Source organism: Zootoca vivipara, chromosome Z (genome assembly GCF_963506605.1).
Source record: "Zootoca vivipara chromosome Z, rZooViv1.1, whole genome shotgun sequence".
In the NCBI taxonomy this organism is placed as follows: domain Eukaryota; kingdom Metazoa; phylum Chordata; class Lepidosauria; order Squamata; family Lacertidae; genus Zootoca; species Zootoca vivipara.
In genome coordinates, this window is record NC_083294.1 from 12,306,589 (window position 1) to 12,321,079 (window position 14,491).

General features: G+C 39.1%; 1 protein-coding gene across 2 annotated transcripts in view; it reads left to right on the forward strand.

The window, feature by feature from the left end:
• The window catches only part of LAMC3 (laminin subunit gamma 3), a 98,580-nt gene that overhangs the window by 38,152 nt on the left and 45,937 nt on the right, over positions 1–14,491 (forward strand). For both annotated transcript variants that reach the window (XR_009557032.1, XM_060270544.1), the window contains exon 12: positions 474–692. Coding sequence is in view for 1 of the 2 variants with exons in the window: in XM_060270544.1 (XP_060126527.1) it covers positions 474–692 (219 nt within the window). In the remaining variant the exon portion in view is untranslated. The remainder of the gene's footprint in view (positions 1–473; positions 693–14,491) is intronic.

Below are 14,491 nucleotides of genomic sequence, written 5' to 3' on the forward strand. Positions count from 1 at the left end.
AGAATAAGAGTATTGGAAGGCTAGGAACCTAAGCTGCATCAGACAAAAGGTCCATTTAGTCCAGCATCCTGTTCTCACACTTAGCCAACCAGATGCCCTATGGGAAGCCCAAAAGCTGGACCTGAACATAACAGTAACTCACCCCATTCATGGTTACCAGCAGTTGGCATTCAGAGACAGACTACCTTCAACACTGGAAGTAGAACATAGGGAAGGGGCTGTAGCTCACTGATAAATATCTGCTTTGCATGCAGAACGTTGCAGGTTCGATCCCTGGCATCTCTATGTAGGGCTAGGAGAGATCACTTGCCTGAACGCCAGAGAGCTGCTGCCAGTCAGCATAAGCAAGAATGGGCTAGATGGACCAAAGGATATGACAGTGTAAAGGAGCTGCCTGTGTTGCTAGCACAGCCACCATGCCTAGGTGTGCTACTGTCTTTTCCTCCCATTGGGTCTCCCTTCTTTCCCTACAGGTAGGATTTTCCTGAAGGAAGTCCAGCTTACGTCAGCTCACCCAGGCCTCTCTCAGCCTGCCCTGTGGGTCGAAGAATGTATATGCCCACAAGGGTACATTGGCCAGTTCTGTGAGTCCTGCGCTCCTGGCTTCAAGAGGGAGGTGCCGTTTGGTGGCCCCTTGGTCAGTTGTGTTCTCTGCTCTTGCAATCAACATGGCAGCTGTGATCCTGACACAGGTCAGTCCTCTGTTTCTCTCTCTCTCTCTTTCTGTCTCTGCCATCCTGTCTGGTATAGTGGTTAGAGCAGGGGTTCCCAGACTAAGGCCCAGGGGCTGGATGCGGCCCAATCACCTTCTAAACCCGGCCCGCGGACGGTCCGGGAATCAGCATGTTTTTACATGAGTAGAATGTGTCATTTTATTTAAAATGCATCTCTGGGTTATTTGTGGGGCATAGGAATTTGTTCATATTTTTTTTCCCAAAATATAGTCCGGCCCCCCACAAGGTCTGAGGGACAGTGGACCGGCCCCCTGCTGAAAAAGTTTTCTGACCCCTGGGTTAGAGTGTCAGACAAGGACCTGGGAGACCTGGGTTCAAATCCTCACTCAGCCAGGAAGCTCGCTAGGTGTGATCTTGGGTTGGTCACAGTCTTTCACCTAAACTACCTCACAAGGTTGGGGTGGGGATTAAATGAGAAGTGGGGAGAACCATGTGCACCAACTCAAGCTCCCTGGAGGAAAAAGTGTGATAGAAATGCAATAAATATAAATACTTCGAGTGGGCAAATAAACCGAGTAAATTATTGAGTTGGCAGATTAAAAAGAGGGAAAATGAAAAAATAATAAGCAGAATTAAATCAGGGGAGAAATTCTTTGATAAGACGGAGGAAATTATGAAAGTATTTCATAAATTTTATGAATCCCTATATGAATCCCTATATCAAAAAGAAGAGACGGATAGCCAAGAGATTGATGAATTCTTTAAAAAATATCAGCTTCCCAAAATCCCGTTAGAAAAAATGACATTTTTAAATAAAGAAATCACATCAATGGAAATAATAGAAGCAATAAAATCTATGAAAAAAGGGAAGACTCCAGGCCCAGATGGGTTACCTATAGAGTACTATAGGGAACTTCAAGAAATAATATTAATTCCACTTAAAGATTTAATGAATAAAATATTGACAAAAGGGATAGTGCCAAAATCCTGGACAGAGGCACAAATCACATTAATACCCAAAGCAGAAGCAGACCCAGATTTACCATCCAATTATAGACCGATTTCCCTTCTAAATTCGGACTATAAGATATTCACAAAAATCTTGGCAGATAGGTTGAATAAAATCCTGGAAGAAATAATACATAAGGACCAAGTTGGATTTGTGAAGGGAAGATCAACAAAAGACAATATAAGAAATATAGTAAATATTTTGGAATGCCTTGAAAACCGAAGAGACAAACGGGCAGCCCTCCTATCTATTGATGCTGAAAAGGCTTTCGATAGAGTCTCCTGGGCATTTATGATAAAAACAATAGAAAATTTAAATTTAGGGGAATATATGGAGAAAGCGATAAAAGCTATTTATAAAGTCCAAGGAGCCCAAATATTAATAAATGGGAGATTAACCAACAGAATAAACATCGAAAGAGGCACTAGGCAAGGCTGCCCTTTGTCGCCCATTCTTTTCATATTGACTTTGGAAATTCTATTAAAAAATGTAAGAGAAGAGGATACCATTAAAGGAATAGTAATTGGCAATAAAAAATTCAAAGTAAAGGCATATGCAGATGATATAATCATAACTACTGAAGATCCAGTTCAAAGTATACCCTCAGCTATAAAGAAAATCAATGAATTTGGCAGACTAGCGGGATTGAAAATAAATTATGAAAAAACTAAAATGTTGGTAAAAAATTTGGAAAACGATGAAAAACAGGAACTCCAGGAAAAAACAGGTCTAAAAATTGATAAAAGACTGAAATATTTGGGCATTCAAACAACAATAAAGGGGATAGACCTGATACAGGAAAATTACAGAGTAATATGGAAAAAGATAAAGGCAAAGATGGAAGAGTGGAGAAAATTGAAATTATCACTACTGGGTCGAATCTCTCTAATTAAAATGTGTGTTGTCTCCAAAATGAATTATTTATTTCAAAATCTACCAATTCTAGGGAAAGATAAAATTTTTAATGAATGGAAAAAAGATATTACGAAATTTATCTGGGAGGGGAAGAGACCGAGGGTGAAATACACAATTATGATAGACCACAGAGACAGGGGAGGCTTCGGTCTCCCTGATCTCGAGATATATCATGACGCGGCCGCAATCGCATGGATAAAGGAATGGATGGAGCTTAAAAATACAGACCTTCTAGATTTGGAAGGTGAAGGATTGGCTTCCGGCTGGCACCGCTATTTAATGAAAGATAAAATAGAAAAAAAGAACATCTTTATGTTCAACATAATTAGGAAATCCCTGTATTCAGTGTGGCAGAAATATAAAAGGTTTTTCGAGCCAAAGACCCCTTGGTGGCTTTCACCCCTAGAATTGGTTGCTGTTAAAAGAACCAACATGGATGGCAATTGGCCCACCTATAGATCTCTATTAGAAGAAAGTGAGGGAACTCTAAAATTAAAAGAATACGCAGAAATAAAACATTTATTGACCACCTGGCTGCAATATTTTGAAATAAATCAAAGATTGAAAATTGACAAAAAATTGGGGTTCGATGGGGAAATGTCAAAATTAGAGGAAATACTAATAGTGAACAAGAACAAATATATAAAAAATTTATATCAGATAATCTTAAAATGGAGAACTGAAGAAGAAATGACGAAGGATTTTATGATTAAGTGGGGTCAAGACCTGGGAAAAACTATCCCAATACAGAAATGGGAAAATTTATGGGGAAAAGATTCAAATTTTACGCCCAATTACGATCTTAAGGAAAACATCCTGAAAATGCAAAATAGATGGTACTTGACCCCACTAAAAATGTCTAAAATGTACCCAGGGACCAGCAACCTATGTTGGAGGTGTAGAAAGGGGGTCGGAACATTTATCCACATGTGGTGGAATTGTAGTGTGATCAGAGAATTCTGGGAAATGTTGTATAATGAATTAAAGAAAATGTTAAAGTATTCCTTTAGAAAAAGCCCCGAAATGTTCCTCCTTGGAATGATACCTGAGGACATTCAACCAAGCGATAGATGTATAGTCAGCTATGCGGTAGCAGCCGCCAGGTTATTGATTGCAAAAAATTGGAAAACCACGGAAATTCCAAGTAAAGAAGATTGGCAAATAAAGTTATTCAATTATTACAACTTGGCGAAAAATCATGAAGAAATTAGAGGGAAAAACCCAGAGGAGACCATAAAAATCTGGATACCATTTATTAACTATATTAAGAATAAATTGGAAAAACCAAATATAATCTTAGATGTCTAACAATTCTGTCATAAATAAATTACCTAGAGAATATACAATTGTGCTAATATAATATGTATATATATATATATATTTTCTCTGTTGGTATTGTGGAATGAATTAAGGTATGTAATGAATAAGTGGAATACATAAGGATAAGCTAGAAGCAGGATGAGAAGCGCAGGGGGTGGGATAGGGGAGGGGTGGGGGGAAAGAGATGAAGTGGGTTCAATAATGAGATGAGACAAATGTTTTTATTGATTTTATTGGTTTGTATTGTTTTTTCTTTTTTGATACTAATAAAGTTTCTTTAAAAAAAAAAAAAAAAAAGAAATGCAATAAATAAATAAGAATCAATAATTTCTTACATGTGTATTACTTACTTAGTTCAGTTTATGAATAGTTTCCTATAAAATATCTCAAAAGCAATTGAAGAGTAAATGAATTTTCATGATGACTTCCTTTTATTGCAAACTGATGTGGAAATGTAGTGAGTTGAACTTAAGAATGAAAAAATTAGAAAAAATTGCAGATTCACTTACCTCTAGTCCCCATACTGCAGGAATATCATCTAAAAGTACATGGACTTCCACATAGCTGCCAAGTCTCCCGCTGAAAAATGCGGGATCAGCAGCGGCGCGGCACCGGAAGTTGCTTCTACGCGTGTCTGGACATGCTTAGAAGCAACTTCCGGTGCTGGCGCTGCCCCATTTCCGGTGCCCAGACATGGGCAGAGCTGCACCCGAAATGGAGCCTCCCTGGCAGGTAGGAAATCAGGGGGATTCTCGGGATTTTTTTCTATTCAGGATAACAGCGGGAAACAGATTAAAATCCGGGGGTTTCCTGTGGAAAACGGGAGACTTGGCAGCTATGGACTTCCAGGATTTCTCCAGTATAAAGTTAACATGGACAGTAACATTTAGACTGAAAGGAAAATATCACTGGACATGCCCACACAGTGACCAAGTTAACCCAATCCAGGTATGGCTGTTGTGTGTGATTCTACAAACCACACACACATGTGCTCAGAAGCTGCCAACATCTGGCTTGTGCTCTGTTACTGCAACATATGGGCTGCTTCATGGGACATGACTGAGATGCACAAAGGCTTGCATTGCTCTTTTTTTATTTTTTTAAAAAAGGGAAATTCTTAACAAGTTCCTTTGTTTTACCAAATGGAAACAGCACAACGCTTTGCTGTCTTCTTCCGCCCCCGCCTTTTTTTATTGAGGAATTCCACTGTGTCTGGTCTCCTCCTTTCTGGTTCCACGCAGTCCTTGGATGTAATTCCAGGGCTTTGATCTTGAAGCTCTAATTTCCTTCAATCAAGCTGTGCGTCCATCAGATAGGCTCTTTCCAGTCATTTGATTTCTTCCAGCCCTGCCACATCCATCCTCTTCTTCCTTGCCCCCATTTACCCAGCTCTGTTTGCAACTCTGTTTCCCAGAGCAAACTCCAAGCCAGCCAACACAGCCTTGTTCCCATCTTGTGTTGCTTGCTATGCTGGTTAGCTGGACCTTTGCAGGAAATTGTGGACTGAGCATGTTCAGTGGGTGTAGAACACGAGTGAATGGTTGGTGGTGGTGTAAATGAAATGGATTATCTTGGTAGAGAACATAGGTGTCTGAACCTCTGAAGAGAAGCTCTTTTTTAGACATGTTGGGAAATCCTGCTGCAAAACAGGAGCGGAAATTGCCACAATGTGCTTGTTCATCAAAGTTCAGAAATTAAAACCAAGCAAGCAAATATGAGCACCGTTGTTTTCTTAATCCATAAATGCTACAAAAATAATTATGTGATTGTATGCATTGCTTTTAACATTTCCTTCCACTGAAATCAAGTAAAATATTTATTGTTACGGACAGCAACCAGCATCAAGAAAACAAAACAGAAATCACATAAGACACATTATCCAAATGTAAATCAATTACATAACTAATCTTAGTTACAGGTAGGTAGCCGTGTTGGTCTGAGTCGAAGCAAAAAATTTTTTTAAAAATCCTTCAGTAGCACCTTAAAGACCAACTAAGTTTTTATTTTGGTATGAGCTTTCGTGTGCATGCACACTTCTGAAGAAGATATCTGAAGAAGTGTGCATGCACACGAAAGCTCATACCAAAATTAAAACTTAGTTGGTCTTTATAACTAATCTTGTTTGTTTCAGTTGTAGTGGCTAGTGAGGTGAATGAAATAGGCTCTAGTGGAACTTGAACTGTGGGGAAATGGAAACAGCACTGATTTCAGTGAATAGTGGACGGGATGGAAACTGCTACCTCCTTACATATCCCTAAGAGCTCTTCATGCTGCAACATTTTCTTGCAGCTCCTGCTACTATAAATGATAGCTACTGCTGTTTTTGTGGCAGTTCCCCTACAGTATTTGTTCCAACCATCACTTGGAACCTTTTCTTATGGCTTACCAAATTTCAAAAATTAATAATGGCAATTGTGTTTACAGTTGTGACATATCACTCCTAACTGCATGCAAAAGTGTGTTGCTCTTTTCTTCTTCCAATTCTGTATTGATTTCGTATTGGAAACAGCTTCTCTCTCTACCTGGAGCAATCTCTAAGAAAGGGCATTTTGAATCTACAGACATGGCCGTTCATAATCATAGGTTCTCTGGCTTTGCTCTATTTGAAGTTTAAGACCTTTGCAAGTCACCTGCATCCCATTTTGAAGCTTGCATTCTTTTCTTTATGCTGTCTCCACTTTTTATGGGCTAAAACTGCTGATGGTTAACAGAAAACCAAGCAGCATGGAAATGTTGAGCCAGGGTGATTTACTGGTGGTTGAAACTATTTAAGCAGGCTTACTAGCAACAGGCATCCTTTCTCCAGTGCCAGGAAGCTGTTTTATTGTGTAATGCCCATTCATGTCAATGGAGCTTATTCAACAGAAATACCTGATGGTTTATGTGCTGATAAAAGGGGTGGGAAATCTAGGGCCTGGGGCCCAAATGCAGCCCTCCAAACCTTTTTGTTTGGGCCAGGGCTGGGTGATACCAGACCCTCCAAGTGTCCCTATTTTCCAGGGATGTCCCTGATTTTGAGAAGCCGTCCTGGTTTCTGATTTGATCCCAGAATATCCTACTTTTCCTTAGGATGTCTCTATTTTCATTGGAGAAATGTTGGAGGTGATGGAGTTATCCGACCCCAGAGCCATCTGAAGGCAATCTTGTATGGGGAAGGTATTTTTTAATGTTACTGGGGTTTTTTATGTCTTTATATATGTTTGAAGCAGCCCAGAGTGGCTGGGGCAACCCAGTAAGATATGTGGGGTATAAATAGTAAAATCATCATTATTGAATGGGAAGTCCCTATTTTCACCAGAGAAATGTTGGATGATATGTGATACATTGTCCAAAACTGGTTTAACGTGGCATGAATTATGATGTGTGCATGTCCTAGGGTTGCCAAATCCAGACACAAAAGTTGTTGAGCTTTTTTAAAAGGAAATTCACCAAAATATAGACTTTCCGACATGGGTTGCAGTACGTCAGGGTTTCAAAAAATTTCATCTGGACCCTGATTCAAACTGCAGTGTCCTGTTTGCTCTGCAGGGGCAAAGCAGCACAAGAGCAGGTATCAAAGAAAACATTGGCTTCTTGTTTAAAGTGCAGGCACCAGGCTAGGAGGTAGTTAAATGAGACCTCATGATACTTGACCTTTGCTGGGACTGTCACAAGAGCAGGAAGCCCTTTCTGCCTCGCCTCCTGAAAGTCCCTCATGCTTTTGAGCCCTCAGCCAGGGCTAACTTGGCAGCCACTAGTCATCTCGTAGAAAAATAAACTGGGGTTATTTAATTCCGAGTTTTAAAATAAAAATAAACCTTGCCCTGTTGTTTAAGCCTCTTTCCTCCCTTTCCCCCTTCTGTGTAGGGTTGCCATATTTCAAGAAGTGAAAATCCAGACACAAAAGCCAACTTAATAATAATAATAATAATAATTTATTATTTATACCCCGCCCATCTGGCCGGGTTCCCCCAGCCACTCTGGGCGGCTTCCAACAAAATATTAAAATACAGAAATCCATCAAACATTAAAAGCTTCCCTAAACAGGGCTGCCTTGAGATGCCTTCTAAAGGTCTGGTAATTGTTATTCTCTTTGACCTCTGGTGGGAGGGCATTCCACAGGGTGGGTGCTACTACCGAGAAGGCCCTCTGCCTGGTTCCCTGTAACTTTGTTTCTCGTAGCAAGGGAACCGCCAGAAGGCCCTCGGCGCTGGACCTTAGTGTCCGGGCAGAACGATGGGGGAGGAGACGCTCCTTCAGGTATACTGGACTGAGGCCGTTTAGGGCTTTAAAGGTCAGCACCAACACTTTGAATTGTGCTCGGAAACGTACTGGGAGCCAATGTAGGTCTTTCAGGACCGGTGTTATGTGGTCTCGGCGGCCGCTCCCAGTCACCAGTCTAGCTGCCACATTCTGGATTAGTTGTAGTTTCCGGGTCACCTTCAAAGGTAGCCCCACGTAGAGCGCATTGCAGTAGTCCAAGCGAGAGATAACTAGAGCATGCACCACTCTGGTGAGACATCCACGGGCAGGTAGGGTCTCAGCCTGCGTACCAGATGGAGCTGATAAACAGCTGCCCTGGACACAGAATTGACCTGCGCCTCCATGGACAGCTGTGAGTCCAAAATGACTTCCAGGCTGCGCACCTGGTCCTTCAGGGGCACAGTTACCCCATTCAGGACCAGGGAGTCCTCCACACCTGCCCGCCTCCTGTCCCCCACGAACAATACTTCTGTCTTTTCAGGATTCAACCTCAATCTGTTAGCTGCCATCCATCCTCCAACCGCCTCCAAGCACTCACATAGGACATAGCTTGTGTTCTGTCCTCACTACCGTGCCTGGTGACTTAGGTAGTTCGACATACAGCTAAACCTTCTTGTCTTCGACGGGAAAAAATAGACTGTTTTTTACTTTTAATCCTATACTTTATTAACAGTCAAGAACGTGGTAAAATAAATCGAATAAGACAAATAATAAGTATTAAATGGTAAAACAACGAAACTATCTTGCAGGTGGAGAACATGTAACAGCACTCCCTCTGGTACCCTCACACCCACTGAACTCCTCCTGTCTAACTCCTCAGGCCAACTGTCCCAACTGTCAGCAACTGCCGTTCTTGCAATATTCTTTTTGGCCAGTAGGTGGAGCCGCGCTACCCAGTACAGTACAATAACAGCCCATACAAACTAAATACCGGTACATTTATGAACTTCGCCCGTGCCAAAGGCACGACACTCCCCGCTTGGTATCAACAGATACCACTATTTGATTCCCCCGATGACAACAGTAGAATCAGTTCAGAGACTGGTCTAAGAAACAACTTTGTTTGTTGGTTTTTGCATATTTTAATTTCCACTTTCCTGACTCTTCCATCTTCACTTGGAAAGACTTTGGTGATGCAGGCTAATGGCCATTCATTCCTTTGAGACTGACAGTCTTTAACAAGAACGATGTCGCCAACGTTTAGATTAGGCTTGGCAGTTTGCCATTTAGATCTTGATCGTAGAATAGAGATGTACTGTTTCTTCCACCTATCCCAGAAGGTGTTTGCAAGACTTTGAACCTGTCTCCATTGACGCAAATGCAAGTCTTTGTTAGTGAACTCACCAGGAGGTGTATTGACTACTTCAATTTTTTGAGTAAGGAGAGTTGCCGGTGTCAACAAAAAAGGTTCTTCTGGGTCATTGGAGACAGGGGTCAAAGGTCTGGCATTAATAATTGCTGCAACTTCTGCCATGAAGGTTGTCAGACTCTCGTGAGTAAGCCTAGTATTCCCTATTTGTAGGAAGATGGAATCTAAGATTCTACGAGCCACTCCTATCATTCTTTCCCAAGTTCCTCCCATGTGGGAAGAATGCGGTGGATTGAAGGTCCATGTACAAGCTTGACTGCTGAAATATCTTTCTACTTGTTTTGTGTCTAAGTTTGAGAGAATGCTCAGTTCTTTGGTGGCACCAATGAAATTAGTGCCTCTGTCAGAGCGAATGTGTTTTATAGGGCCTCTAATAGCAATAAAACATCTTAAAGCATTAATAAAACTAGACGTGTCCATAGACTCAATCACTTCGATGTGGACAGCTCTAATAGACATGCAGGTGAACAAGACTGCCCAGCACTTGCTGCTTGCATAACCTCCTCTAGTACGACGTGCGGAAACAGACCAGGGGCCGAAGGCATCGAGGCCTACATTGGTAAAGGGAGGGTCTGTGCTGAGTCTGTCAGCTGGAAGATTGGCCATCTTTTTTTAAAAAAGTTTAAAAAATACTTTATTGAATCTTTAAAATGAATACATATAGTTAAAAAACAGATAAATCATAATTGTTAAATCCACTCACTCAACAAAAAAATAAATTATATAAATATAAATCATGTAACTCATATAAATCATATAAACCGTAAATCATATATAATTCCATACCATTCATACAACATAATATAACACGTCAAAAAAAAAGAAATGAAAAAGAGAAAGAAAGAAAAAGGAATAAACAAAAACAAAGCAAGAAAAACAGAAAAACAGAAAAAACAGAAAAATAATATTAACAATTCTTCCTACTATTTACTACACACTTTCCTTCTTCTAAGCCTGTTGTCTGCCGTTTCTCATTTCCCCTATTTTTATGATTTTCTATTTGTCTATATATTCTTTCTCTCCTTTTCTATCTTCAATTTATGCACGTTACTAATCTATTTTCTAAGTTTTCTTTTTCCAGATACTCTTGAACATATTTCCATTCTTCTATTATCTTACACCTAGGGATATCTTTTACTATCGCCGTTAGTTTCGCCATTTTTAAGTAATCTACTAATTTCTCTTGCCAGTCTTGTATTGTCGGAATCTTTTCTTCCTTCCAATTTGATGCTATTAAAATTCTTGCTGCCGCACAGGCATATGATAAGATGTTTATTCTATCCTTTGGGAAATCTAATGGAACCATACTTTAAAGGAATAATTCGGGCTTCTTTTCAAATGTGTATTTCATCATCTTTTTTAATTTTTCATGAACCTCATTCCAGAATTTTGCCACCCTTGGACATGTCCACCAGCAGTGATAGAAGGAACCTGTTTTTTCCTGGCATTTCCAACATTTGCCATCTCCTGATCTATAAAATTTTTCAATCTTTTCCGGGGTTATATACCATCTATGAAACATCTTTAAAATATTTTCTCTAATTGTTGTGCATGCTGTAAATTTTGTATCTAATTTCCATAATTTTTCCCACTGACTGGTTAGAATTGGTCTTCCAATGTCAATTGCCCAGGTTATCATTACTTTTTTAGTCAATTCATCTTTTAATTCCCAATTTAATAAGAATTTATACATTTTGCCTAATGGTTTTTTGTCATTGTTTATTATTATTTCTTGTAATTTTGACTCACTTCCTGAAAAGCCAATTGCTTTGTGTGAATTAAATATACTTTGTATTTGGTTATATTGTAACCAACTTGAACAATACTTTTTTATTTCTTCATAGGATTTTAAATTCAGGCTATTTCCTTCCTTCACTACCAGGTCCTTATATGTTGGCCATTTTCCTTCTCCCCAGCTGGTCCTCATCGCTGACATTTCCACGGGGGATGCCCACCAAGGGCTTTGTGGCTCCACTAGATTTTTAAACTCTTGCCAGATCTGGAATAGTGATTTTTTGACTATGTGGTCTGTGAATTCCCTGTTGTTTCCTTTTTGTTCCATTAAAAGGTAGTTGTGCCAACCTTTGATGTTACGAAAACCTTCCACCTCCAACAATTCTTTATTCTCCAGGGTTAGCCACTCCTTGATCCAGCAGAACCCCGCTGCCACATAATACAGCCTCAAATCTGGTACTCCCCAGCCTCCTCTTTCTTTTGTTTCTGTTAATAATTTATATTGAATTCTGGGTTTCCCCCCTGCCCACATGAATTTACTTAGGATCTTTTGCCATTCTTTGAATATTGCCTTTTTCCCCACTATCGGAAGAGTTTAGAAGAGAAACATAATTTTGGGTAATACCACCATTTTATCGCTGCTATTCTGCCTAAAATTGATAAAAATAATTTTTTCCACCTTTCCAAATCTTCTTTTATATCTTTCCACAATTTTGAATAATTATTCTCAAATAAATCTATATTGTTCGTGGTCATTTCTATGCCTAAATATTTTACTTTTTTAACTACTTGCCAACCTGTCAATTTTTCCAAATTTCCTATCTCTTCTTTTCTTATGTTTTTTGTCATAATTTTTGTTTTTTTCACATTCACTTTGAAGCCTGAGACATCTCCAAAATCTTCTAATTTCTTTTTTAATTTCGATATTGATTCTTCTGGATTTTCTAACATTACTATAATGTCGTCCGCGAATGCCCTCACTTTGATTATATGTTTTCTCACCCTTATCCCTTTAATTTCCTCCTCATCTTTGATCTCATTTAGTAAACATTCAATGGTCATTATGAACAGTAAGGGCGAAAGCGGACAACCCTGCCTCGTTCCTTTTCCGATTCCAAACTCCTCCGAGATTCTCCCATTCACGATTAATTTGGCCGTTTGATTTTTATATATTGCATCAATGCCTTTCGCAAAATTCCCCTTTATTCCGATTTTAGACATCATATTTTTCATAAAATCCCATGAGAGGCTGTCAAAGGCCTTCTCGGCGTCTAAGAATTCGAAGGATTTCAAAAAAATTATTTCAATGCCCTTTTCATTTTTTCTACAAAGGCCTCATCTCTTAAAATATTTTCGTCTAATCTCCATCTTTAGGACTTCTCTCTTTGATCCTCTAATTTAATCGTAACTGGATTATGATCGGAAATCAATTTTGGCGATATATCACAATCAATTACTCCTGTTGTTAAGTTTTTAGTTAACCAAATTGCATCTATTCTAGCTGCTGATTTTTTTGAATTTGAATAGTGTGTAAATTTCCTCCCAGTTGGGTTCCATTCCCTCCAGATATCTTTCATTTCATAATTGGCAGTCAGTTGATGAAAACTGCCCGGCAGCTTTCCTCCTCTTTTCCTACTCACATTTGTTCTATCAAGATCTGGTTTTATAATACCATTCAGGTCACCTGCTAATATGATCTCCTTTTCTCTTACATTTTCTCCAATCAGTTTCTCTACTTGTTTGAAAAAGTCCACCTTACATCCATTTGGGGCGTAAATATTTACCACATAATTTCTCCAATGCTCAATCTAATTCTTACTCCTACTATTCTCCCTTCATTGTCTTGAAATATTTTTTCTGCTTTTAATTTTGAATTCACATATGTAACCACCCCCCCTTTTTTCTTTTTATCGGCTGAGATAAATTCATTTCCTAACCTTCCATTTTTTAATACTCTTTCGTGTTTTTTTGATATATGTGTTTCTTGGACACAGATTATATCCCAGGCTCCCTTTTTCAATAGATGTTCTACCTTGTTTCTTTTGCGTTTCTTATTTAAACCATTTACGTTCCACGAAATCAAATTGAATCTCATTCTTTATTCTTCATTCAATACACTTCAATTTTAAAATTAACTTTCTACTGGCTACTTCTAAAATCAAAAGTAGTTCCTTAAATCAAAAGTATCTTAAATCAAAAGTAGTTCCTTAACAAGTTTTTATATAAATTTCCCAAAAAGAAGCAGAAAGAAAATACAGAAGCAAAAGCCCGGTCCCACTGCCTGACAAAAATAATTTCAAGACTATAACCCCTTCATTCCCCCCCTCCTTGCAATGAAAAAAGCATTTTTAATCTAACACAGGTTTCACAAAAGTAAATTCGTTTCTACTCCACCCACCACCCCTTCAACTCTCAATACTTCCTTCCCCCTCTTCTTCTTCGCCTATTTCATTTTTCAGTCTTCTCAGGAATTTCTCATCATCTTCTTTCGTCTTGATCGTTTTCCTCCTCTCTTTGTAGAAGAAGGTCAAACCCTCGGGGTATTCCCAGATGAACCAAATGCCTTTCTTTATTAAGACTTCTGTTAGGTTTTTATATTTTTGTCTCTTAAGAACAAATCTCTTGGGCGTCTCTTTAAAGATGGCCACTGTCTTGCCATCAATTATCAATTCCTCTTGTTTCTTTTTTTGAAGAATTTTGTCCTTTAAGAGTCTAGAGTTCAGGATTACCATGCAATTCCCCGGTCCTCTCTTGTTCTTTGACTTATCAGTTCGAATTCTATATATTTTGTCCACATCAAAGGCTAGGTCTTCCTCTTTCACTTTGAGCCAGATGGCCAATTCTCTGATAATTTTCTCGTCAATTTGTTCGTTTGGAGATTCCTTTATTCCTCTCATCCTCAACCATAGCGATTTCTGTTTCATTTCTAGCAGGGCAATTTGATCTGCAAGATCCTCCTGCATTTTCTTTATGTTCTGACGTTCCACTTCTTCATCCTCTTGTATTTCTTTCAATTCCTTGTTTGCTGTCATGATTTTTTTAATGGAATCTTCTTGCTTGTGCATTTTGGTGTTTAAGTCTTTTACTGCTTTATCTAACTCTTTGTTTTTTCCATATAGCTCTTTGATTTGGCCCGACATTTCCTGTATCACCTTTGAGTTGTCTTCAATCTTTGTCTCTACTGCATCTAATTTTTCCCCTAGCGACTTATTCATCTCGGTGATAAGT